General features: G+C 34.9%; 1 protein-coding gene across 1 annotated transcript; it reads left to right on the top strand.

Moving 5' to 3' along the window:
• Positions 1-1,554: 1,554 nt before the first annotated feature.
• ANXA1 (annexin A1) lies at positions 1,555-18,463 on the top strand. Its single transcript, XM_019610506.3, has 13 exons — positions 1,555-1,708; positions 5,180-5,258; positions 7,476-7,569; positions 8,339-8,433; positions 10,208-10,321; positions 10,865-10,955; positions 12,086-12,165; positions 13,070-13,126; positions 14,455-14,548; positions 15,137-15,232; positions 15,967-16,025; positions 16,853-16,975; positions 18,086-18,463. The coding sequence occupies exons 2-13, from the start codon at positions 5,193-5,195 to the stop codon at positions 18,143-18,145; spliced, it is 1,029 nt and encodes a 342-aa protein (XP_019466051.3). The 5' UTR covers positions 1,555-1,708; positions 5,180-5,192; the 3' UTR covers positions 18,146-18,463.
• The last annotated feature ends 9,380 nt before the right edge of the window (positions 18,464-27,843 follow it).

Consider the following 27,843-nt stretch of genomic DNA (forward strand, 5'->3'; position numbering starts at 1 on the left):
ACAGTTCATAAATAAATAAACAAAATGGAAAGCAACTAGACGGCTTGTTCAGTATCACTGTCAACTCCTAACACCCTCAATTATTCAGTATACTGAAAATATCTGAAATACCCTTGTCAAATAATATGTAAATTTTGGAGGAAAAAAAAAGTTCAAACTCTTATCAGAGATTTGGGAATGCGGGGACTCATGAGGGCTGAGATGCTAGTGGCTCTCCATGCAGATACCAAGGAAGGACCTCGGAGTTTGTTCTGTCCTACTACCCTGTCAGACATGAGGCCAGCCCCATCCCTGGGCAGCATGCATCTCCTTGGGGGTGGAGATGGACACAGGGATATTTGTCTGGCTATGAAGAGCCAGGGTGGTGGTTGAGGCCAGGTCAAGTCCAAGGGTGCAGTTTCTTGGACTGGGCCTGAGCACCACCTCTGACAGTACTACATGTGCTCTGGCCTGCTCCAAGTGGCTTTACTGATCCTTAGCTGACTGAGGCCTTGCAATCAAACTCCTCCAGGGCTCTTACAATTTCTACAAAGCTAGGTAGCATTATATTAAGCAAAGCAAGGCCTGTGCTTAATGTACTCTATGTGTGATTTAAGAAAAATTTGCAATGAAGTGGTTCATTTACAAAATTGGCCAGTATCCCCTCTAATCCCCCAAATCTGCTCCCCTTCCTTCTCCTCATGTATGTTTCTCAGTATCAGCCACAGAACCTCATTTTGAAGTTATCAGCGTATTTCAGCAGATTCTGATCAGCAGAAAGCAAGGCAACAGGCATTTAGGAAGCCAAACATATAGCTACACATGTTTCTGTTTCAGGAACTGGTGTTTCTTCACTGGCATAATGCTTTGAGCCAACTTGAGATGCTAGTGATACACCACATGGTGTTGTGCAGGACGTGCTCTGGAAGATGTGTCTGGCCAGCAGGGCAAGGAAGTATTTGCAGAAAACCGCTTCTGGCAGGCTGGAAACTCACTTGTCTTGTGCAAGCCTTTTACACTTTGAACTTCAGAGTGTAATCTGAATGTTCCAACAAATTTTAATTACATAAGTCTAAATTACTGCTTTTCTATTAGGCCTGCCTGGTTCTGAGTGTTCTCTTTCCATAAAAGAAAAACAACAACAAAACAACAACAAAAAAAGCTATTTTGATATCCTGTATGATTATTCAGTTTCAGAAGTATCTTACTCTTGAAATATTTCTGTTCTGAGTTCATGGACAGAAAAAGCAGAACTAGTAGTCACTGGAGTTTGGAAGAGAGTTGAACCTATGATTCTTCTCTAGTCTTTTTTTTTTTTTCTTCCCCTTGAAGTTTCTCTGAGGAAGGAGATACTTCAAAATTGTTTCAGAAATAGCACAATGTAATTCAACATATTTTTTTTCTCTCTTATGATACTGAAAGATTTTAGTCAGTTGCTACAACGAGGGATTTGGTCAAGGCAGGAGAGAAAAGCTACCAAAGAGCTTTCTCTTCTCTTCCTGCTTTCTCCAGCACATAGTTTTGCAATGACTTTTTTTTTGTATGTGGTTCCATGTCTTGGACAGCAATCAGATTTAGCTGCTAGGAAAAAGCAGCCAGTTGCTGGGGCTGTAGAAACACTCTGGTTGCTAGGTGGGGTTTCCTGCGTGGCACAATAAAAGCCTCACTACCCGCCTGCTTTCTTATCCTAGCTTCACTGTCCTGAAAAGTAATACTTGTGAGGAGGAAGGTAGGTTTTTGTAGTTCTTCACTGCTGTTTGTAAACCTGACAGACTTTAAGAACTATCCAGTATGTTTTTCAAGAGAGCTGGTGCAATTTTCTGTGGGTTGGATCTGCTGGCACAGATCCAACCTACAGAAAAAAAATGGGTGTGGGCAGAAGAAATTCTTTTCATTTTAAAAGAATTCATCTGCAGAGGAGATCTTGGATAATCACTGTTTTTGTTCTTACTGTTTGTTTTTATTTTCTTTCCTCCTTACACAACAAATTAAAGATGAGTAGCTTAAATGATTAAAAATGACATTATTTAGATTAGGCTATTTCTTATGCTTTCTCTTTGTGCAGCAAAACTGAAATTGCTGGAAAAAAATGCGCTTTGTATGGTAACTTCAGAAGCAGCTGTTATTACTTCTACAACAGTTTGCTGCTTTGGGACAGTAAAGGAATCTTTTCTCATAAGAGTGAAAATGAGGCAAAGGATCTCTGAGAGACATAAGAGAAGAACTCTGTGTTTACAATTCATAACTTAGGCAAATGCCACGTATGTAAGGAATGCATCATTTGGGGTTTGTTCTGCTAACACTTTACACTGGGTTCTCCAAAAATGAGGTTGCTTTTCTTACTCATGTATTATTTGTATTCAGTGGACTTTTCCACTGCAAAGGAAATTGTATTATATCTACTGCCTGCTTTTCTGATAGAGTTTCATAACTTGAATTTATATCAAGATCCTGGGAGCTATCATTGGACAATAACCAGGGATTATATATCTCTTATAGTTAAATAGGCATAGAGAAGTGGTGTAGTTTGACGCATAGCTTTATCTGAAGAAAAAATGTAAAAAAAAAAAGCGTGTCTTAAAATATTTGGATTATAATTTTATATATTATATATATAAACTCTGGGTACTGAGAAACAGAGTGAAAACAACATTGCAGTGATTATTGTGAAGAACAGCTAGAGTTTTCAGGTCTGGATCTCTCATTTTTCATTCTAGTTGTACATTGATCATTCAAATTAGGAATGATGAAATGCATGAAAACCATTACCATTTTTTTTCAAACTGAGAAATTATAAATCCACAACCTTCTGTCCTCTCAACTGAGATGTCTATGGTTTCCAGCCTGAGAAGTGGGAGATGTAGCCTGGACTGTGTTTCATTAAACAGAGTAATTAAACAGAGTAACTCTGAAACAGATATTGGTTGTGGAATATCCTGGTTTTCCATGATACCTTCTGTCTGCACGTTTCTGAAGATAATACACATATTTTCATTTTCCATTTTCATAGACTTTGGTGTGACTTTGAAAATGAAAGAGAAGATACAGCAGAAAACCAGTTCTTCCAGACCTTTTTCATACTAACTTAAAATAATAATTTGAATGTATCCCTCATGAACCTAGGCTTTATATGGTCGGTTAGCAGCTGTAATGAGTAAGAGGCTTGAGAAACCCAATTTAGCGTAGGCTGGTAGGCTTTCCTTCTAGTTATCCCCAGAAGGTACAAAACCTCTAGAGTTGTGCAGTGGGCAGGCAGAAACAAAGATAATAACAGTTCTTCATGGAGCCAGCTCCACCAATTTTATTTCTGAGAAGTGTTATTCTATCAACCAAAATGAAGTTTTGGTTCCAACCCTTCTCAGATCTGGTGTTGTGAATCTTTGTTTTGTAGCTTTAAACAAGGATACAGAGTGGGTCTATTGGTTGCAGATATATCCATGCGTATCACTGCTGTCCCATTGGACTCCACACAGAATGATGATTTTAAAAAAGTTTCAACCTTCTGCATGTGGTCTTTATATGTGTTTTTATAAAATGCAGAAGAACATGAAATACTACAGTACTTCATCTGACCGTCTACTTGTGGTGTCAATACAATGGTAATAAAGGATTCACCATATTCTTGATACAAAGTTTTGAAGAGTTTCATAAGAATGCTTTTCTGATCTTTCAGAAGTAACATTCATAAAAGTTCTTCTTCACAACCCACACAATATTCCAATCATTTGCCCGGATGACACCTGCTTTAGGTAATATAAACATAGATTCAGAGCCAGTTTCATGTTTTTGAGCAACATAGGCAGAGATGAATTTAGTGCCCTCAAAGTAGAGGGAAGGGCACAAAATCGTGAGTTTTCTGGGGAAGAGGAAATATAGGCTCATCCTACCTTGGGAAGAGGAGAAAAGGATGGAGCTGAGCTGGAGGGAAACTGTGACTAGCTGCCTGCTGGCAGCTGAGCCTGGAAATAAATTTTGTGGTTTTGCAGTAAGGAAAAGAGACAACTAGATTACAGCCACATTGCATGGTCCTAGGAATTTTTTGCTATAAATGACTAAGCCTCCTTTATGTTGATCACAGGGCATAAATAACACACGTGTTTGCAGTGTAAGCATCCTTTTTTTTTTTTTTGAATAATTTTGTATATATTCTATATTATCTGGGTACCCTAAGACCTTCATTATATTAAAATGCATGCCACTGAAAATAGCATTTTTTTTTTCCACAGTATGAACTGTTTTCCTGAGACAGTTAAACCAGCAGTTATTTTTATCCTATTGTTTGCATGTCAGCTTTAAAACCAAGCATTAAAACCACTTCCTTAGAGTTTCTTTTGGAAAATTTGTGTTTTGATTAAAAAAAAAAATCAACTTTGAGCAAACAAAAAAATACTTTATTTGATAAGAGATTAATTTATGCTCTGTTCCATCACTGATTTTCCTAGAAAAGAGAATATTCTTCACAATGAGGTCATTGTATTCAATACTTTTCATTGATCAGTTTCAAGTCATATTGCCATGGAATTCTGTACTCATTTTTGATTGGTGAAAAGTAATTTCCTTTTTTTTTTTTTTTTTCTTTTTAAAGGGGTAACAATCTATTCTGTAAAAATTGAAGGAAGTACATTAGAAATCAGGAATGGTGTGATAGTGATAGTCTATGTGAAATTATTTCTACTTATATTTCTTAAGAAGGAGATATTTTAAGAAAGTACATGAGAGAATACATAACAAGAGAATATATTTTGCCTTAATACAACACACAAGGCCCCCAGTGTCAATAAACAACAGAAGTAGTTGTTTAACACTGAATTTTAACAGAATCAAATAGAAAAATAAAAGAACATTTCAATACCTTAACAGATGGGGAAAGACAGAGGTTTAATTTGTTTCTGGCAACATTCCTTTGAAAATCAGTGCTTAGATATTGCCACGCCAACTACGCATATAAATTACTTTTCTATTTTTAATTCAAAATTTCAGGAAGTATTATAAGTGTGTACAATCGAGCAGTCAGTTGCCACAGTGTCACCTGCTAAGTGTAAGCAAAAATTATCAGCTTCCAGTAGCCAGTTACTACTCAGGAAACAAAATCCTGCATGCCACAGTTTAAGAGAAAAGGTTTTACGAATAGCAAATCTTGATTTCCACTGGTGATGAAAATGATGAAAAATGTTTTGTAACTTGATGCATTTCTTCTCAGAGACTCTATCAACATGGCTATGGTATCAGAATTTCTGAAGCAGGCATGGTTCATGGATAACCAGGAGCAGGAATGTATTGTAAGTGTTATCACCATATACCTATTTACTTGTACTTTTAGAAGTGTCTTAAAGACATATGAAACTGGCCATCTTCCATACACACAAAGGAAGGAAAAGCAGTGGCAAAATTCCATTTGTTTAGAACTGGAAGCCAATTTGTTTGCATCCTATAATCTAATATAATTTAATAATTTAGTATATCTGCTATTAAAAAAAAAAAAAAAGCCTTTATTTGTACAAATCAATTTAAAAGTAAAACTAGACACTGTAATGGAACTGTCATTTCTAGTGGCCAGTCATTGATTCATTCAAGTTTTTCTCTTTAAAGCAGTAATCTACTGTATAGCATGTAAATATGTAACAGCCTGTTCTGATGCATACATGAGAAAGATATGTATACTTGGACTGAAATACAAGATGCCAGTTCTTGGAGCTGTGGAATATAAAAGCCAAAACATTACTACATGTCTTACTGTCATGTGGGTGGCAAAGATCACTGTATGTGGTTAAACATCTCAGATGATCAGTACTGATCCTGATTAGAAGGAATACTTATGGTGATTAAAGGAGTATGTTGAGTAAAGGAGAACTATTGCAATGGGAGAATGTGAAGAGTATTTCTCAGATCCCTTTCCACTGCTCTCCAGCCTGCCATCACCCAAATAAGCATCAGCGATATGGCATATTATGAAGCCACAGGAGAACTTTACAGCAACTTTCATCTTGAAAAAAATAGAAGGTGATTTTCAGTAAATAATGTTTTGTGATGTGGATCTTCATGGATTTCCTGATTTCTCATTTTTCTGATTTTACCTGGGCTGTATTTTGTACACAAAATTTTCCCTCTGCCATTGTTTTATGCATTCACTCACAGAGTCCTGAGTCATCCTTATTATGGAGATTACAGAGGGTTTTTGCCTGGGTAGTTGATATGTTTGTCATGGATATCAATATAGAAAAACTGACTTAGCCTGTTTGGGAAATAAGCAGTGTATTCATTTCTCTCTTGGCTTGCTACTCAAGTCGCACTGATTTTTATTTTTTCATTGTGAGGGACATTGCTACTAAGTATGCAGTCACAGCTCCAATAAAATTTCTGTTTTGAACATTTAACTCAGGCATTACAGGTGTAAAAAAAAATCAGCACTCTATATGTGAAGTGTATATCCCTAAGACTTGCCAAGTCCTGGACTTGTATAAGACTTCTTAAAATAAAATAAAATAAATAATAATAATAATAATAATAAAGTGTTCTTGAAGAAAAGATAAAATGTTGTAGCTGATTCTAATAAAATGTTTAGCTGAACTTCACTTTTGTTATAAAAAATCACTACAGATTTCATATAAAAGAGAAACTTATTTCATATTTCATCCATGGATTTCAAGGCATTATATATTTTCTGCAGAAAGCAATGAGTACAATTGTTTAGATAGTGCTATTGAGTTTACATGCCCTACTAGCAATGTGTCTATTAATATTGGGACAAGCCACGTAATTAGTCATATAGTGGAATTTATCATCCCTAGTTATTTCCAGAGTCCCTTAGGCATTGGGTAGGGAGTGTCTAGCATCTAGGTATGGATTCACCATAGTCAGCCAATAGCTCATGCCTCTAAAGAAAGGGTTATTTACATCTCGTGCTTCAAAAAAATCAGGTAATAATTCTTCACTTCCTTGTAGGATGAGAGACAGAACTTTTCTCCAAGATCTTGCATGCAAATAGTGCTTGTAGACTGAGATATGTGAATCAGTTGAGAAATCGCTGAATATGATGTAGAGTCAATTTGCATACAATGAGCAAGAAAATTAGTGGAACTTTGCTGAGAGTAGCTGTAGAATTTAATTGTCATTTTATGGACTTTAAAATTTATATAATTGCATTATTATAGGAGTTATGAAATATTTTCCTAGAATATTCTAGGAAAGTATTTTATTTTAGAGAATACAACTTACTCAAAAATAAGTCTGAGGATTCAAAAGAGTATATAAGTTATTTTCTGCTTAATGGTAGCAATTTGGGGGGGGGGAAAAAACACAACACAACAAAAACAGATCCAGTCCTCATACTATATTGGATCTATTTAGCTACCTGCAGTTAGAAAGCTCAGTTTCTTCCTTTATAGTCCTAGGTAGGCAGTTCCAAAGTCCCTGAGGTAGGCTAATTAAGGCATGTAGAACTGTTTCTTTGCATAAATATTCTTTTAAATTAGCTTTTTTTATTGTTTGTTTTGTAGAAAAGTTCAAAAGGTGGCTCTGCAGTACATTCATACTCAAACTTTGATCCTTCAGCTGATGTTTCTGCTTTGGACAAAGCTATTACTGTAAAGGGTAAGAAGAGTAAATACTAGTAAATACTTAGTGTGCTACATTAGCATTCTTCCTTAGAAAATCTTGAGAAGAGTTCTGAATAAAATATCAGAGCCACAGGGAATGGAAAGCAGCAGAGATGACTCAACTTTTAAAAGCCCAGCTAGACATTTAATTAGGTCACCTGGTAAAAAATCTCTGCTCTTTGATAGTCTGACACTGAATTACAGTTTCAGGTCCTAATACTACGTTAAAGTTAATGAATTTCTTGAATTTAATTTCTGGACAAAATTAAAATAACAAAGATCATATTAAGTCTTTTTAATATTTGATTTCTGTAGAATCTATTCAAGGCAGTGGATATGCCCACATTACTTTATTATGTAGTGTGTGTTTCTATTACATTTCTCTCATTAATAAAGTTAATGTTTGACACTTTTAACTGTGCTTTGAAATCTTTTTCAGTTAGCTTCCTGAGGTTAAATGAGTATGCTGTCTAATTTTATTATTTATTTATATATTTATTTTTAGTTTTGCCCTCAGATCACTTTCAGACTTTTTATATTAAATTGTAAAAACATAGGCTTCTCAGTTCTATGGGAATCAACCAGGTTTCTTCATTGCAGCTCTTGTAATTCAATAGATGAGTACAGTTTTCCTTTTAGTTAAACTTTGCTGTGTCAAGCAATCAAAATGTGACACAATACAAATAATACAACTATTATTTGATTGAATGATACACTATAACGTCTCTAATCTAGAAGTCATTATATTGTTTGGTAATTTGTAGGTGTGGATGAAGCCACCATCATTGACATCTTGACTAAAAGAACAAATGCTCAACGTCAGCAAATCAAAGCTGCCTATCAACAGGCAAAAGGAAAGGTATAGTATGCCCAAGTTGAGCTTAAATGTGCATGAGAAATAGCAATATTCATCCTGGCATTTATGGTATAAACAGCTTTTTCTTTGTAGAACAAAAGATTGCAGTGATACTGTCTTCTGTAGTTCATTAAAACTGTAGCAGTAATAGTAATCCTGCGACTATATTGTCACTGATAATTCTTTGAATGTAGTGGCAATCCTTTTGAAATCAAAAGATAAATTTTAAACTTCTGGATCTCTAGGTTTTAAAATTTTCAAAGGATTTCTTATACTGCAAAATCAGAGGAAATGCATATGTTTACTAACACTTGGGAGGCAATCTGCAGAGGGAATGAGAGGAGTAAATACATCAATGCTGATGACAACAGTACAGGGAACAGTGAGCTTCTGCTTCTGCATAGTGAAACCAATAGTCCCTGTAATTGGGAAGCTTGAAAATTACTGCACATTTCTGCAAGAGGTTTTAATTGCTCTTCTCTTTTTACCTGTACAAAATTCTCTCCAGTTAGATCTATACATCTAAATTGAAATTGCATTTGCAGACTGGAGTTAGTATACCTTTGCTCCTTGGAAAGTGGCAGTACAGCAAAGACCTAGATATACTGGAAGGAATCCAATGTAAGGCCACTAAAATCATTAAGAGACTGAAGCATCTCTTATATATGGAGAAAGTTGAGAGCTGGGACTTTAGAGTCTAGAAAAGAGAATGTTCAGAAAAAGATCTCATCAGAGTCCATATATGACTGAATGTAAGGTGCAAAGAAAACAGAGACGAGCTCTTTTCAGTAGTGCTCAGTAACAGGACAAGATACAGTGGGTACAAACTGGAATAGATATCCCAGAGAGGTTGTTAAGCCTCCTTTGAGATCTTCCGAAGCCATCAGGACATGTTCCTTATCAAACTGATCTGGATGTCAGTGCTTGAGCAGGAGATGACTTGCAGATGGCCATATCAACCTTAGCCATTCTGACATTCTATGATGGGCAATGGCTGAAAGCTGTCCTGAATACTTGCTGGAAACCCGTGACTCTTTAGTTAACATTAAGATGGCAAATCAGAATTCTCAAGAGGTTTTTAATTCTTTCTCATGGCTAAAAGAATTATGTACACTAAAATTTATCACAGATCAGACTACTTTTCGTGTTGTGGCAGAACAGCAGTTTTTAACAATTAACTAGCTTCATAGTGTTGTGGCATAACCTGACAGGAAGATAAGCAACACAAGCTCTTTTCTCACTCCTCCCACAGTGGGATTGGAGAGGAAATTTGAGAATGGGTCACACTTGTGGGTTGCAGTAAATTTAGTTGAATAGGACAAAAAAGTGAAGATGAAAGGAAAACAGTGATATTAAGAGTACACAAAACAAGTGATGCAAAATGCAACTGCTCACCACTTCCAACAAATACACAACCAGTCCCTGACCAACAGCAATCTCAATGCTATGACTAACTGCCCCCCAGTTTTATTGTTCAACATGATGCCAAGATTTATCTGATGTATAGGATATCCCTTTGAAAAATTTTGGATCAGCTGTCTTGGTTGTGAACCCTTTCAAATTCTTCTGCATGTCCAAACTTTTTGCTGGCTGGGCAGTAAGAGGAGTTGAAAAATTCTTGACTTAATGCAAACACTGCTTAGCAAAATCTAAAATATTGTGTTGTCAGTGTTGTCTTTCTCCTAAATCTAAAACACAACATACTAGCCACTATGAAGATAATCAATTCTAACTCAGTTAAAAACAAGACACAGAGTTTCTTCCTTATTGTTTATAGAGTCTGGAAGAAGACTTGAAAAAGGTGCTGAAAAGCCACCTGGAAGATGTTGTTGTTGCTCTTCTCAAAACTCCAGCTCAGTTTGATGCTGAAGAATTAAGGGCCTCTATGAAGGTAAGGCAAAAAGTTGAGAGAAGCTTTTACTAAAGGGAAGTAAATAACTCTCAGATCCTTTATTAAGTGCCATTGGATGCATATTGTATAAGCTTATGTATAATATTAATTCCATCCCTGTTTTGTAAAATACATTGATGCTGGTAATCCACAGCCAATCACTGGAAACAAGATAGCAATCTCTGCTGAATTTCAAGGTTGGAGAAGACTGGTTGATCTTTTGTGAGCAAGAGCTCTCTTTCTTTTTCTGAAAATTTGCTGATGAAGTGCTACAAAGCCATGGTGTCTACATATGTGTTTACTTAAGCAAAAAAAAAAAAAAAAAAAAAAAAAAGTGTACATTGTTTGGTCACTTTAGCAGTTCTGTTGGATGATATTAGATTCCAAAAAATGAGTTCCAAATGAGATGAATGTTTTTCCTTTGTACGTCTTGTTCCATGTGGGTTCTTTAAATCTTCTCCATGATTCTCATCATATTTTTTTCTGAATTATGACTTTTCTGCATTAAATAATATATTTTAAAAATTCAATAATTTTTAACAGGGGCTTGGAACTGATGAAGATACTTTAATTGAGATTCTGGCATCAAGAAACAACAGAGAAATCAGAGAAGCCAGCAGATACTACAAAGAAGGTAATTTAAATTAACAAGGAAATGTAATGGTATGCAGGACTGAAAGATGGCCAAGCCCTGTTCGTAATGATTCATGTCTTTGGTGTTTATTTATGAAAGTACTCATAATGAACAGATCTGTGCAAACTTAATTCCTGGACTGAAAGAATCTAGAGCAGGTTACATATATCTTCTCAAAAACTCTGTAGCGACCTTACTTCTCAACGAGGAGCTGACATTTTAGGAGGTAAGTAAAACTTCATATAAGACTGAGGGAGATGTGGGGAAGGAACAGTGATGAATTCTGGCTTACGTAGATCTCAATAAATTAGGAAATGACTCATGATTCCATCTAGAACTGTGAATATTTCTTGGAATGGTTCATGCATTTAATTGCCTTTTATAAGATGTAAGGAAAATCCCAGTGCTCCTCTTTTCCCATTGCTAAGCCTTGTCTGACATCTTAAGATCTTATCATAGAATGGCCTGGGTTGAAAGGGACCCTAAATATCATCAGTTTCAAAATCACCTTACTAAACTTAACAAAAATGATCTGAATTAACGAAATATATAATTTGAAAGATAGAAGCAACCTATGAACTGAAGGCAGGAAATGTTCAGAGAGGTAGCTAAAACATATTGTGTTTTCTCCCATATATGTATTATTTGCTGCCATCTGTCAATGTTGTCTAATTAACTCATGTTTTATGGAATTATGAGCTAACTTTTCCAATCGAACAGTTTCAGTTAGAAACCTAGAATAATAGTTTGATTTTATTCAGAAGAGTTCTGTGCTGAACAAAGCATCCAAACATAAAAATGAGGGGAAAATTACTCTCAAAGTTTCAAGGTTTTTGGGTTACATTTTCGTTTTCATTTTACCTCTCTATCTCACAAGCAAGAGCCTACCCTTTAAAACTTTAAAGAGGACTTTTTCAACAGATTTTGGGTTTAGCCTCCAATTTCACAGCATATCCCAGCATTTAGAAGACAATATACAAAAATATCTATTCTCTCAAAATGAAACAAGAGAAAACTACAATTCTATTGGGCATATTTAAGTGGGAAATTAAGGAAAGACGGGGGGAAAAAAAGTAATATAAATGATATAGTTTAAAACAAACTATAATTCTTTTTTCATTTGATTTCAGTACTGAAGAGAGATCTGATACAAGATATAATTTCTGACACATCTGGAGACTTTCAAAAGGCTTTGGTTACTCTAGCCAAGGTATGTTGTACTTAAACATTTTCAGTGACATTACCAGTAATTTTGTCAGGATTATGTTAAACTCATGTAATAAATAAGAAATATTTATTTCCTTGCACTGTTTTTTCTTATATAACATAAGCCATATGAAGTGATTATTCAACAAGATACAATAAGATTTCTCTCAGAAAGATTTAAAAGAAACTTATCTTTGTTGTTTATTGTAACTCATTAATTTATGTTTAAGATTTTTCAGTGGTAGCTGTCATTTAGCACTTGAGAAAACAACTAGAATGTCAATTGACTAGAAATATAAAAATAATAAATGCTTACAAGTAGAGAGAGAAACTTTCTGATTACCCGTTAAAATGCTTTTCTTGTCATGAGGTAGTTGCAGGTAGCTAATAAATGGACAGGTTTTTTTTTGTGAATTGATGCTCAAAAGCAGTTCAGTTGAAACACTGAAGGAGCTAAGAAGTAAAAATAACTTTTTAGAATAAATGAATATTTGGTGCCAACACTGCTGAGAGTATTTATATGAAGCTTGTATATGTACATAGGATTATTTTATGATACTTTCAAGTGCATGGTTAAGGTCTTCAGTTTTCCTTTTAAATCACTTTGGAAGAAGGCTACTCTGTGGTTATCAGATAACATGACACAGCTTTAAAGATTGTAACTTCACATTAAGACACTCTCACGTCAATGGATTCTAATGTATGATTTCAGAAATTCATTGTTGATGGCCCCAGAAATGGGAGCTCTGTTTGATTAACAAAAATGTCAGCTTATACACAGAATAACTAACATAACTGCAGCTGTCCGCAGTTCTGTATTATGTTGTTGATGAGTATGACAGACCAGAACTCCAAAATACTGAACAGAATTATTTTAACTAATAGTGAATTTTCTTATTTTTGTGTAGGGTGACCGATCTGAAGATCCTCATGTGAATGATGATCTCGCTGACAATGATGCCAGGGTAAGACTACATTTCAAACTGCAGAGCTTCTTTACTTGACATTATTACAAATTCTGCCTGGCTGTGGATGTTCTGTTTCACTTCTTGTGCAATGCAAACATGACAAACAGTTGTATGTTATGTGGCAATATTTTCTAAGTGGATATTATTTTCCAAAGTTCATGAGATTTACTAGATGAAATGAAACCTTTAATAGCCAACTTCAGAAATGTTGCAAAACCTTTTCTAGTTTGTGTAAAACATACAGAGTGTTTAAGGTAGAGGTCAGTATTAGCAGAAAATGGACTTAATCTTTTTGTTTGCTTGTTGGTTTAAAATAAGTAAGATTCTTCAATTGAGGATCAAAATGTATATTTAGGTAGGTAAAGAACCAGCTACTATAAATCTCACAGTCATTTTCTATGTAATTCTAACTTAAACAATATTTTCCCTTATTTTTTTCTGCTTTTAGTATGACAGTTATGCTAATACATTTTTGGACTTTACAGCCTGTCCTGAGCCTTCACTTATAAATTCTTGCCTCACTTACAGTTTAAATCTAGATTGGCTTTAAATTATTATTACTTTAAATCCAGTAGGAGAGAGGTCACTGAGAAGTGTTATTTTTATTCCTGTTACATGAGGGGTTTAGTTTTGCCTTCGGCCCTGCATATGAAAGGCTGGTGAACTAATACTCCATCTGAGACCCAAAGTTCAATAAAATTTCCAGAGAAGTCCAGAGGCTTCACTGCCAGCGCCTAGAGGGAATGTTGTTAAATCTTTTTTTGTTGCACTGTAAAGGCATTTAATTAACACTTCTAGAAAGGTTTGAGTAGGTGGGGAAATTTACTGAGTTTGATTCTTACTTTACTTTAAAGTTGGTCCTGGAAAGAAAAGACGTACCTGCTGGATAGGCTTCTCTTTCACATTTGTCCAGTTGACCAGAGCTAATTTTATTCCTCTGAGAAAAGTCTGCTAGTCCTAAACTTCCACGCAGACTGTAATGTATCATGATACATAAAAAATATCTTCACTCAAGAAAGAAACATACCCAGGAAGGCTAGATGGTGGTTCTAAGATGTCTGAAAATATTATTTGTATCTGCATAAATCTCTCTTGGAACTACTATGCCGTAAGCAAAACATGAAGTACCACTTGATAGAGCTAGAGCCTGAGGCTGTAGAGTTATGTGTCTTGTTATGAACTAGAGTCTTCTACTGCAAATGGTGACCTCCATTTGGCTGATAGCCTCAGGAATACAGTACTTCTATATGGTTTTACTATACTGATGTTAACTTTACAATTTTAATTTTTTTTTAAAGTTTAATTTTTATGTGTGTGTGTGACAGGCCTTATATGAAGCAGGAGAGAAAAGGAAAGGGACGGATATTAACGTATTTATTACTGTTCTTACTTCAAGAAGCTATCTTCATCTTCGAAGGGGTAGGATAAGTGAAACTTTTTTCCTCACAGGAACTGTGTTTTGAACAAAAGATTGTGTAGATTTCCAAGATGTTAGAATGACTGCTATGAAGGTTATGCTTGCTGACCTAATGGTGCAGTTGGTCACTCTGCCATTCTTTTCACACTAGTAAAGAGCTGTACCACTTTGTTTATTAACATAATTCTTACTATGAAGTCTCACAAAACTAGTGACCATAAGGACAATGAATCAGTGTGGCAGGGTTCCAAAAACACTGTGCTTTATTGCCAAATTAAGCCAAATTGCCGTTGGTAAAGATACCGCCTTACTCTACAGGCCCCAGTGAAGTAACTGTATCACCTCTTCTGTTAATGGGAAAATGAGCCCTACACCCTACACCCTAGCATAGTTCCATTTTTCATGTTGACTCCATCAGCTCATACAGCACTGCTTTTCTTTGCACTGTGCTAGCTGAAGAAAATGATAAAGTTGACCTACAATCAGTCATGTATGTTCACTGCCATAGCAGTGCGGCCAGAATGAGGAAAGATTGAGAGAGAATAACTATATTTTCATCACTCCTCACTGAGTATTCTTCCTTCATTTAGTCTTTCAGAAGTATGCTAAATACAGCAAGCATGACATGAACAAAGTACTTGATTTGGAGCTGAAAGGTGATATTGAAAACTGCTTGACTGCCCTTGGTAAGTACTTCTGTATATAATAACCTATTATGTATACTGACTCTATGAAAAATTAACATCTACTTCATTCTAATGGAACACCATTTTGGTTTATCTTCATTGAGAAGCCAGACATTAATTATATATATTTATTAAAGACATAATATGTTTTCTTTAATGGTGTTCTTCAAGAAAGTATTATTATAAGGTTCATGTTAAAGGTGTATATCAAGACCCTTGGAATTATCCTGATGAACAGAAAGGTGAGCCACTTAAATTACTTTTGTTCTTGGACCTGGGATGGAATCAGAAAGCGGATCCTTAACTTGTTTTTCGCATCACATTCAAGCATATTTTGGATAAAAAAAATCAGATCTTTCTTAGTATCAGATGTGAAGGGCTTACAAAACATCAGGTCATAACCTCCAGCTTAGCTATAGAGGACCTGAATGTTTTCATGTTTTCATGGTTTTTCTTTGTAAGAACTACAACATCTTAATTTTGTGACAGCAAACTAAACAGTCCTGCCTTTACATTAAGTGGAGTTTTCTCCTGTGACTGAATTGCCTTCTGAGCAGAGACAGGAAAGGAACTGCTACTTCTCCCATACTTTTAAGACAAGTGAAAAAAATAAACAGGTTAACTATGTATACCTGTAGGAACATTGAGATATTTTAAGAATTGTTTTCAGATTTTTGCTTTTGTTACCTTCTACATTTATAATATAAATGATTAATCCCATTGTCTCATTACAGTGAAGTGTGCCACAAGCAAGCCAGCTTTCTTTGCTGAAAAACTCCACTTGGCCATGAAGGTAACCTTGAGAAAGAACTACTTTTATTCATAGCGTGCTTTATGAATGGAAAAATATAAAATAAAGCTAGAATCTCTAAGATCTTTGTGTGATAAAAAAGAGACTGCAGAAGACAATCCAGTGCATTTCTCTCTCTTCTTGACTTCACTCCTTCGAAATTTCTGAGTGCCCTTCCATAGAAAGAACTGTTGATTTGCCAGAGTATTCAGGAAGGCATCTGTCCGTTCTCACATGTATCTTATACTCTGTTGCAACAGAAATCTAACTGAATGCTTTCGTATTTTTGTAACCATTAAAATATTGGTGATAACGAAATAGGAAAGAAATCACAGATCAGGAAGGAAACCCTGTAAGAGCCTAGTCTTTGGAAAACATCTGACAATTTTGGATCCTGAGTTGACTAAAGCATATGTAGCTCATGAAATAGTATATTATGCAGGAATTTATGAAACTCTTGTGATTTGATAAGGATCAACTTTGTTCCATGAAAAAACTGGGTGAATCATGAAAACAACAGTTCATTAAAATACAAAAAAACCAACTCACTGCAAAAATATACTACAATGAAATCTAGGTGGTCCCTATGATGAAAGACATGTATTTTTAGGAAGCAGCTAAAACAAATTAATAAAAAGAAGTCCAGGGGCGGAGCCAAAATTTGGCCACACAGGAACCAGAAGGGTGAATATGAGAGGACTGGATATTTTAGAGAAATAGGATCTTAGTATTCCCCAAAAAAAGATTAACACAAAGAACCTGAGTCAGGAAAATATTTCAGTGACTTAAATAACATCAATTTTTATTTATTTGTTTATTACTTTTTACAGGGAAGTGGGACACGACACAAACAGCTTATCAGAATCATGGTTTCACGCCATGAAGTAGACTTGAATGAGATCAAAGCCTATTATAAGAGTCTGTATGGTATATCTCTTCGCCAAGCAATTATGGTAGGTTTTCTCTTGAGAAAACTACGAAATGGTAATCAATCGTAACATTTGTTAATTCTGCTTTTCAATCATCTGAATAATTCATGGCTGATTAACTCATGTTCTCAGTGATCTACAAGCTGGTAGAACTGACTTACTTCATGGTGCAGTATTTTTGTTGCAAAAGCTATAATATTTGGCTAATTAGTTATATAATATTTGGTTATTTTATACTAGATACTAATAGTTGAAAGATCACTCTATTTCCACGTTCCTGACTTGGGCAGACAAGGTGTGTTAAAGGGAGGGTGGAGATAATTGCTCTTACAGCTGAGTGAGATAGCTGTATGCATCTAGCTCTTTTCATGTTTGAGTACTCCTGCAAATACCTTGTTAATTTGCTGTTTATTTGTCCTGCTTTCCAGATTACTTAGTTGAAATGAGATAAACTGATTAAAATATGTTCTTAAAGGAAACAGATCACTCAGTTTATTTCCTAGAAAACTGAAGCAAGTGGGGTACTAAAAGAAAGCTAAACCTGCAGAGCACCCTTGTGGAAGCTAATAGATGACTAAGAAAGAAGTCTAAACTGGAGCAGAAGCATAGTCTCTACGTGTGCTTAAGTACCTTCTCATGGCTAAATAAGAGATTCTTTTGTGAATCCAGTATCACTGGACCATTAATGTATGTTTGAGGTAATCATAGACACAATGTGCATAGTGTTTTAGTGCAGGTGAACATTGGATTTAGTATGAATGAACACTGTGTGTAGTATTTTAGTATGAATGAACACTGGATATCACTGATCAAGGAAGGCATTTTCATTTTGTGTAATGAAGGAGAGCATAACATCTGGACATTTAACTTTTGTCTATTTCTCTTTTTCATTTATACCGTGAGATTTGTTGTTGGGTTTTTTTGGTCAGTCTTGTTTACACATACTCCAGTCTGGGATATGAATAATTCAGTTTCAGTGAAGATACTCAGCTCAAGCACATGCTGTGGATTATACATACGTGTTATAAAGTAATGAATTTATTTAGGTGAATGTCATATATTCAGTAAATGTACTTAAATCGATTTTGCTTGAGACCATTATGCTAACAACTGTACTCCATTGTGTTTTGATAGGATGAACTCAAAGGGGATTATGAAACCATCCTGGTGGCTTTATGTGGAAGTGACAAATAAGCATCTCATTCTCCTGATGTACCCAAGCTCTGTGGCTGAAGGTGTTTGTATTAGTCTCAGCTGTCTATATAAAATACAAGCTTCACACAGTGAGATTTCATTGGAATGCTACTTAGTATACAGCTTTTATGTAGAAAACCTGGAACTTGGAATGTATTTTTCAGTACCTATATTATGTAAGGCATGAATATATCTTTTTATCACTATTTATCTAAAGCCATTAAGTTTTATTTGCTTGATTAATCATGAAAGAATAAAGTTTTCATCTAAGAAAATCAAACTAACTTTAAGAAATAAAATTAACCTCTGTGAATTTTACTTGAGATTCTTTTTTTCTTCATTTACTATCAATTTGTCTACATGCAGTACATAACATATAAATAAATAAATAAATAATTTAAATAGTCAAAACAGAATGTAACAATATCAGATTGTAGCTGAATTTGTACCTTTTTCTGTCACTTCAGCTGGGATTTATGGAAGTCAGATGTTAAAAATTAACTAAAAATGACTTGATAAAAATGTTAACAACACGAAAGAGCAAATGTTATCTTTGACTTGCTCTTTAAAGATATTGCTTATAGATTGTATGCTGGAAAAAGGAAAAAAAAAAAAAAGTAATTATAGCTCATGATCATTTTTTGTCTGATGATCTTATATAATATCTCCAAAACAGAAATCCTGCTATTATTACCTCTATTTTTCTGTTTTGTGTTACTATTTAGATTGTAGACCCCTAATGAGATAATTATAGATCCCAGGTGCACTGGTGGAATTAGGCTTGTTGATTCTTCATTTCATACAAATGGTGGTGGTCTCCTTTAGAGTGGCTTCCAAATATTCTTTAGAGCAACAGCAGATTTAGATATTGGAAAATCAGAGACCTGGCTGTTCTGTGATAAACATTGCAATTTCTGTCAGTTTCACACTGGAATGATTTAGAATAATAGAAATGTGTGTCTAGAGAAGTTGAAATTTTATTCTAGAAAAAATATTAGAATGACTAGATCTAGATAGAATATTCTGATATGCCTTCCATAGAGGAGCTTTTTCTTTAAAAAAAAAAAAAATACACCATGTATTTTTTAAGACACATACCTGTGTGTCTTAAACTACTTAACTACTACAGTTAACTCTAGTCATAATTCTTACTGTCTTCATAGGCTAAATGAAAGAGAGAATAAGGCCAAAGGTAGTTTATGGGAAATAAACATGATAATCGTCAACTAAAACAGAAAAACATACAACACACACAAATTGTGTTTAAGAGATTTCACTTATTAACTGACAAGCTCCAGAGGAAAGCAGAACAAACCACTCTGTATGTTTTGATTATGTCACTTGCAAAAGATTCCCTTTCTCAAGAGGCAGACATCCAGAAAATTCATCATCCCTTGCAAAAAGAGAGCAAACATGTAGTTTGTAGTTAGGTCATAACTAATTAACTTGTAAGAAGCCAGTTATTAGGTCTGATCAAGAGACTCTTTTTGCAATACATGGGGAATTTTGAAATTGAGAGGTGTTTCAGCTCTGCAGAAATTTAGAATCTGATTTCATCAACATAGGAAAGAATTGGTTTTCAAGAGGTATCACAGAATCACAGAATTGTAGGGGTTGGAAGGGACCTCTAGAGATCATCGAGACCAACTCCCCTGCCAAAGCAGGTTCCCTACACCAGGTCGCACAGGTAGGCGTCCAGGCGAGACTTGAATATCTCCAGAGAAGGAGACTCCATAACCTCCCTGGGCAGCCTGTTTCAGTGCTCTGTCACCCTCATGGTATGTACATTCACCAGAGAAGTCAAAAGATGCAAAAACGCATCAAAAAAAGCTATTGTATCTTTAAAAATAGTATAGCTTAAAGACTGATAGAAAATCTGTATTTATCTTTAGTGGGCTTTTTCCACTCTTGTTTTGCAGAGTTCAAATGGACCTCAAGAGTAGCATGCTTCTTTGGGAGCCTGATCTTACTATTCAGCTTTAATAAATGAACAAATTAGCACTTGAAATTCTCATTTGGTGCAACTGAGGAGATAGTATGAAGTCAAACACATTACAAATAGGAGTGCTTGCTAGCTGAATATGAGTTTTGAAGATCAAGGGAACAGAAGGAAATAATTACATTACATTACTATTATCCAACATCTCTCCTAACTGTAAGACATGTATACTTACTGGAGGCAAGAATGGCATTGTTTTGAGCATATTCTGTTTGGTTCTTTTTCTGCAAACATAAATACTGTTTTTGTTGAAGAAGAGAGATTGCAGTATGCCTGTGTAGTTGCAATGTCAATGAGTAATCAGGTTAACTAATGCTGCAGTCAGTTATATCCTTCTAGCCTTTGACTTTCATCCAAGAGGCAAAAGTTTCTGTACAGTGGGAGTATTACTTTCAAAAGTTTTTTAAAAAAGGAGAAGTTTTAAAAGAATGCTCTTGTCATAAGGCCAGTTCACAAGCGTCTTTATTGTTTATGATATATTGATGCTAATTCTCATTTCCAGGGCAAATTTGCATCCAACTTTACATTCAAAATTTTTTTTCAAGTACTAAAAAATATAGAAATTAGGTTAATACTTGTGAAACAGACTGATTACACCAATCATTTCATTGTGAAAGGGCTCCCTGATGTCCACAGTGGGAGATGGGGAATGATATTTCGTTTAAAAAAATAATAATAAATACGTGTTCCCATTAATGTAACACCCAAGGGCTTAATTTCCTGTCATTAAGAAAGGCAGTCCCTGTCCAAAGCAGCTATGACGCACAAGCAAGTGGGGATAGAGAGAGCAATTGAGCAATACATGGCACATATAAGGAAGTGTTTTCTTAGCAAATTACTAAAAGCATCAGAAGAGGAAATTAAGTGAAGATCTAAATATAAGTCACTTTAGTTAGAATTTCTAAAAGCAGACAAGTTTATGCTGAAGATAGGTAAAAAGAGGTTGTTGCTCTTGCTTTCACATTCAGCAAAGGACAAAATCTAACATATAATGTCTTCAAATGAATTTGAAACGTAGAGCCTAAGGACTCCACTCAGTAGGTTCCTACTTATTATATTGAATTTCGGGAGTGCGATCAGTCCACAGAGTTCTACCAACAAGGGTTGCTTGCATGTTTTCTGCCACCACTTTACTAATCAATACTAGAAATAAAGTATTGGGTAAAGGAAAAAAAAAAGGATGAGAAAACAAAATGGTGTTTTTGACTGCTCTGAAACTTCTCTCAAGCTGAATAAAACATCCACCACACTATATCAAATGCATTCAGACTGCAAAGAACTGTAGAGTACTCAAGATGTTTGGGTGAAAACTTGCTTGTAATGAAATTTATATAGCTGCTAGTGCAGCACAGTGTATGAATTCTATTCTTCTGAAGTGGGGTAAGTCATGCACAAGAGACTGCAAAAATAAAGAATCTAGTATTAACAGGGGATACTACTGTTACATTGTGAAGGTAGCCAGATGTGCTCTTGGAATACATATATTACCATTTCAATAGCACTGGGGTTTTTGTGTTCCCTTAAGACTTTCAATGAAATTGTAGCCCAGCTATTTAAAACTTATGAAGGAGAAGTAAAAGCTTAAATTAAGAGAAAAGAAAATGTCCATAAATTTGTCACAGGAAATCCCATAATGAAATGCGTGGTAAAACATTATTATCATTTTTTTTAAAGTAATTTGTGGGAAGGAGGTGGGACAAAAGAAAAGGTAAAAACCCTAACAATTTAAAACCAGATGAACACAGAAAAACCATAACAATTAAATCACCATCAAAACAAACACACAAACAAACAAAAAACAACAGGAGAACTAGAATGTCAATTTTATCAACATCATGTAGTGTCAGCCTGTAAGAATAAAAATGCTCTGAGAACACAGATTCAAAGTAACTATGTACAATCATGCTCCATCTCCAGTGATGTGGAATAGGAAAAAATTTTGAAAAGACTAGGATTTTTGCTCAAGCTAGAAAGTACTGGAAAAACATTCTTTCAAATCATGCTAATAATTTTATTACTGCTTCATAAAAAGCACTAAACATGTAAAGCATGTCACATTTCTAAAATTGTTGGTTTTTGCTCATCCATCCTCTTCATCAGCTAAGATATATTCTCCTGTTTCTTTTTTCACTGTGAATGATTTTGTAATTCTTTTAGCTTGGTCCGAATGTTAAATTTGCACGAGGCTAGGAAAGGTATCTGGAGTTTTCCGCTGTTGTTTCCAAAACTTTGAGCTCTGGTGCCACCCTGTGTGTAACATGAGAACAATGACAAATAAATACGACAGGAATTCAGCCTCACACAAGTGACGAGCGTACCCAGACACTGTCAGAGTGACAAGACCTAAAACAGATTAGTTTATTATGGAAAATGGGACCTTCATTTTTTCATTTTCCTTTGTTTGTTTGTTTGTTTGTTTGTTTGTTTTAGAGCTCTGGTTTAAGTGGAAATATGTGGGGAAAAGATAATAGAAATATCAGATTCACGGCTACGGGAATTATAGGGAGGTTTTCCAGAGTAGCAAGGCAAAGAAATCAGTAGAATACTCAATAAAAATATTTTTAAACATGTTACCAATCTATCAGTAATTCCATTGATAGATGATGATCACTGATCTGAAGAAGGAAAATGTTGTTTAAACTATGTCCCGCACTTGTGAGACAATTGCTTGCCCTACTACCTGGCTTTCTGTAGCTTGTATGAAAGACAGAAGGCACTGGGAACACATATTTTTGAGATTATTGTTCAGAAGATTTGAAATACGCTTGGAATAAGAACAAACATCTAATAGTTATTGTAACAGAATATTAGAGATTGTTACAGCTAAGCTGCCCTGTGTGCTTGCCCAGTGTAGAGAGACAAAGGCATCAGTCTGTTTTTCATGGAGTCATAGACTCAAAGAACAATTTGGGTTGGATTGGTATGATCTGACAACTTTAAAGATCATCTAGTTTCACCTCCCTGCTGTGGGCAGAGTTGCCAGTCTCTAGATCAGTTTGCCCAGAGCTCCATCCATCATGACCTTGATCACCTCCAGGAAGATCCACTGCTTTTTTGGGACATCTGCTCCAGCACCTCACCGCTCTTCAAAAAAAGATTCCTCCCTGAGATATAATCTAAATCTTCCCTCCTTTAGTTTAAAACCATTCCTTCTTTTTTTTTTCTGTCATAATCACTATTTTTTCAGTCATTTTCTGTCACTCTGTAAAAAGTTTATTTCCGTTTTATTTTAAGCTCCTTTCATTTTCATTTCAAAAACTGTGAGTGAAAAAAAGTTGTCAAATGCTTTTTGTATTCATTTTATGTTTATTTTCTGTAAAATCATTGGAATATATCTTTGAAAATATGTCCTTTAATTTTTCACTGCATTGCCTTGCCTACCTTAAAGTACCTCCTTCATTCTTCCTATCAAAGAATAGTCATAGAATCTGGAATTGTTTGCTGTAAGGGTCCTTTAAAGATCAACTAGTCTGACTGACTGTCCTGCAATGAACAGGGACACCCACTACATCAGACTGCTCAGTGCCCTGTCCAGCCTGACTTTGAATGTCTCCAAGGATGGGTCATCCACCACATCTCTTCCAGTGCCTTACCACTCTCTTCTTAAAAGTCTTTCCTTGTAGCCAATCCAAATCTCCTGTCTTTTAGTTTGAAACCATTTACCTGTCACCACAGGCTCTTCTAAAGTGTCTGTTCCTTTCTTTCCTGTAGCTCCCCTTTAGATACTGAAAGGCCTCTATCAGGTCTCCTCAAACCCTTCTCTTCTCCAGGATGAGCAGCCCTGGCTCTCTCAGCCTGTCCTCAGACTAAACAAACAAAAAAATGTCCATGAGTATCTTTAGTATAATTTTCTTAGCTTTCTTTACACATCAGTATATCTAGATATTTCTGGATTATTTCTGAATATTACCAAGAAGAAATGAAACCTTTTTGATTCTTTGACTATCATTTGCAGAGATTTTCCTTAAATTTTTCACTGTGATACTAAGAGATGTATCCTGAACAGTTACAGTTAATTAGTATTCTCTAATATGCGTTTATATGACCTGCATCTGCAATTAAATGTATAATATGTATTTCAAACACCACTTAGTCATTTCTTCCTACCTATATTAAATGATTGGGAGCCATTATGAAAAATTACCATTTGATTTTTCCATACAGCCGAAGAATGTGAGTTACTGAGAGAAAAATTTTGGACTGCTTACTGCACAATTTTTTCTAATTAGAAAATTCAGTGTTTTCTTTCCCTCTACCATCTCTTGACATATTCTAATCTATGCTAGAACCTGGCTCCTAAGTTGTTGGCAATTTAAATTTCTTGCAAGACTTTTGAGAAACTACCTCTGAATTAAAAAAATCCAACTGAACTGAAAATGCTCTTCTGCTATTCTTGTTATTTTAGAGACAGAACAAAGCTAGTTGATTGAAGAATCCACTTTATTTATTTATTTATGTAGTGGAGTCATATATGTTTAACTGTAAGGATGACTAGATGATTTTGCTTGATAGATTTTTCTAGTTGCTTCGCATTTCAGTTAATATGAAATTGTAGATTTTTTTCTGATTTATGAACAGATTGTTTCCTTTTCAGACTAGTTTAATCATAAATGTAAGTGTATGTGAAAACCACCATAAATTATTCGTTATTCTTGCAAGCACTGTTCTTCAGAAAAGGCTCAGGGTTAAGGGAACAGAATTTGTGTTGCATTCTTTGAAATTATCAACATGTGGCACTGTCTAAAAAGTATCAGATTTTCCTTTGTTTGACTGAAGGAAATATTATTAGTTTCTGGAAAGTCTAAAATAAATGATAATTAGCCTGGAAAATGGAAGGTTATTTTTCTGATATTTCTGTTTTGTTTTGTTTTGCTCTTTCTTTATTCTTATGGTACACTAACCAGATCTGATTCTTTTATCAAATTCAAATGAAGACATGGAAAATTGTTCAAACCCTCAATCCCACTCCACAACATGTAAATTTTAGAACTTTGTATTTATTATTTAAAATTTAGAATATAAATATATAACATATTTATAAGGAAAATACAGAAATGCAGTTTATGAGACTTCAGATATACAATTCAAAACACTTAACAATGAAGAGTTCTCAGCCTTCATAGGGATGTTTTCATAAATTACACTGAAAAACAAAAGAGAAGGAAAATAAAAAAAGAATCAGTGTCACTGGAGCATCTGTGCTGGTAATTACATAGTTCTACCTAGGAGAATATTTTTGTATTTCCCCTTAATACAGAATTCAAAATGCTTTCCTGTCATTAGGTTGTGGGTGATACTGTCTGTACTGCCTAAAACCACTAGATGTAGCTCTTAGCAGTTGCAGGAGAAAGTCTTTTTTAAACCTCCCCCCACCTGCTCCCTCTAATCACATCCACCCCCATGCTCACCCAGAAATTCGGTATTTTGTTGCTGGTTCTTGTATTCTTTATTTATTTTATTCTGACTTTTTTTTTTTTTTTTTCCTTTTATTGTCTGTTTTTTTCCTCTCCACAAGACTCTTCCTTGCACATGTCACTTAAATAGCGATCAATCTCTTTTTTGGTCCCTGGATTTGTTTGTACCCCTACCACTAAACATGGTTACAAAAGATAAAGTACATAATTTAATCATTACATAAATTCTCATAAATTAATTACAAATTAAGAATGTTTAAAAATAAATTAGGATATAAGTTTCGAGGTAACAGCCTGACTTTACAGCGATGGTGTAGTGCAGTTTTCTCTTGCACACTGATGCATTTTGCATAGCTAAGATATAGTAATCCAATCTGCTACCATTGCCACAATACCAGACGGACTCCTAAAAATAGAATTCCTCTAGTTATTTGTTTATTTAACTCAGTGACCACTTCGTAATAAATACATTAGGGCATGCTTCCAGAACAGAATTAAAATGTATTATGAGGTTTTATTTTCAGGGGCACCTAGAAATCTTCCATATTTTGTTCTAACATTTTCTTGGGAAATGAATTTATAAGGACACCCTGTTTTTCTATGTTGCCTTTTAAGTCTATTTTCTTTTTTTCTTTTTTTTTTTGGTCAAAGATGTTACTAGTTTTTGCTATGGTATGAGTGTACCATTGTAAAATTAAATATGGTACTGACAGAGCATTCTTCAATATTTTATTAGAATAGTTTAGTTATGGATTTACAGAGTAGGAATATGAATTTCTTCATATGAAAAAGATAAGGTGTGGTTGTAACCATTTTGTAATCACTTAAGACAAGCAGGCTTAAGGCATCTGTGTTTTTATTCATACGCTTTTCTAGCATATAACTGTAAAATAGCATTTGGAGAGAGAAAGACAGAAAGGATACATATGGTGATAGTAAAAGCTGAGCATTTATCTGCTATTCCCAATTCATTCATTCCCTGCAAAGCAAAAGAACTAAAGCCAAGGGCCTGATGCTGCTTTTCATTACAGAAAACAAACGAATAATACAATTAAATAGTAGTTAAATAACAGTGTTAATGATTGATTGTTGAAAAGCACATGTATCAGTCCATCTTTGAGTGTTGTTACAGGCATGAATGCATGAATATTTTGATTTAATTTACTGCTGTTGGTGTAATTTTTTTTTATTTTTTATTAATATGAGAAGTGTTATAAAAACTACTTGTAGGAGAATGGCATCTCTCCTCCAATCTGAAAGAAAATAAATAACACATATACTCTCACATAATGGTGCCAACCACTCCCTTGTCCACTTGTCCTTTGAGCCCATCTCACATTCTCAGTTGCATCTTTGTTTTTGTACAGTTCTTACAGGATTAGCTATGGAATAAACACACTTACATGAACGTTAGCTGATCCACGTGTGGTACTCGGCCTACATGCTTATCATCTGATTTGCAGAGAAGTAAGGCTATCCTGTCCAGGTATTACAAAAAATGTCTTTTTCAGGAAGCAATGCAGTACATCATCAGTATAAAGCAGCCTAATATGTAAATATTTTCTCATTTTATCCTGTCTTATTTGATCTCCAGGAGAGAAGAGGGATATTCTCACCTTTTCTTTTTGCAGCTAAGTTTCACTCCTTGATTCCTATTTCCATATGCATAGTCCCATGCTGTTACACAGTTTGACACATTTTGCCTTCATGACATAGGCTGTTTCTTTTCCTTCTTATCCTGTTAGCCTCACAGCTGGCACTTGTTGCACTTGTCTCTACTTTTCTCCATTTCTTTGGAAAAATTCTAATAGTTTCAATTAATTCCCCTTCTCCGTATGATTTTACAGTTTTCTTTTTCTTTCAAACTGTGAAGACTACAGTGACATATCACTAGACAGCTCCTTCCACCACTAAGTCATACTCTTCTTCTCATGTCTTTTTCTCATGTCAGTGTCTTCAGTGCTTCTGCCTGATTTTGTATTTCATAATCAACTATGTACATAAGAGTACAGTGTACTTGGAAAAAAGAAGAAGACAAATGCAAGATTGACAAAAAAGAATTATCTGTCTTAAGTGACCAGAATACACCAAGTGGTCATTAATCCCTCAGAAAAAGATTGTACTTGGGTATTAATTCTTAACTCACCACAAATTGCATAATAATGATAAAAATAATAGTAACAGCAACAACGATAAATTACTATTATTATTCTGCTTTTCTCTATCTGCATAACTTTTCTGTCCAGACAGGTGTAGTCACTTAAAAATCACAAGAGCTGGTATAA

The sequence above is a fragment of the Meleagris gallopavo genome, chromosome Z (genome assembly GCF_905368555.1).
Source record: "Meleagris gallopavo chromosome Z, MGAL_WU_HG_1.1, whole genome shotgun sequence".
NCBI classification, from domain to species: Eukaryota; Metazoa; Chordata; class Aves; order Galliformes; family Phasianidae; genus Meleagris; species Meleagris gallopavo.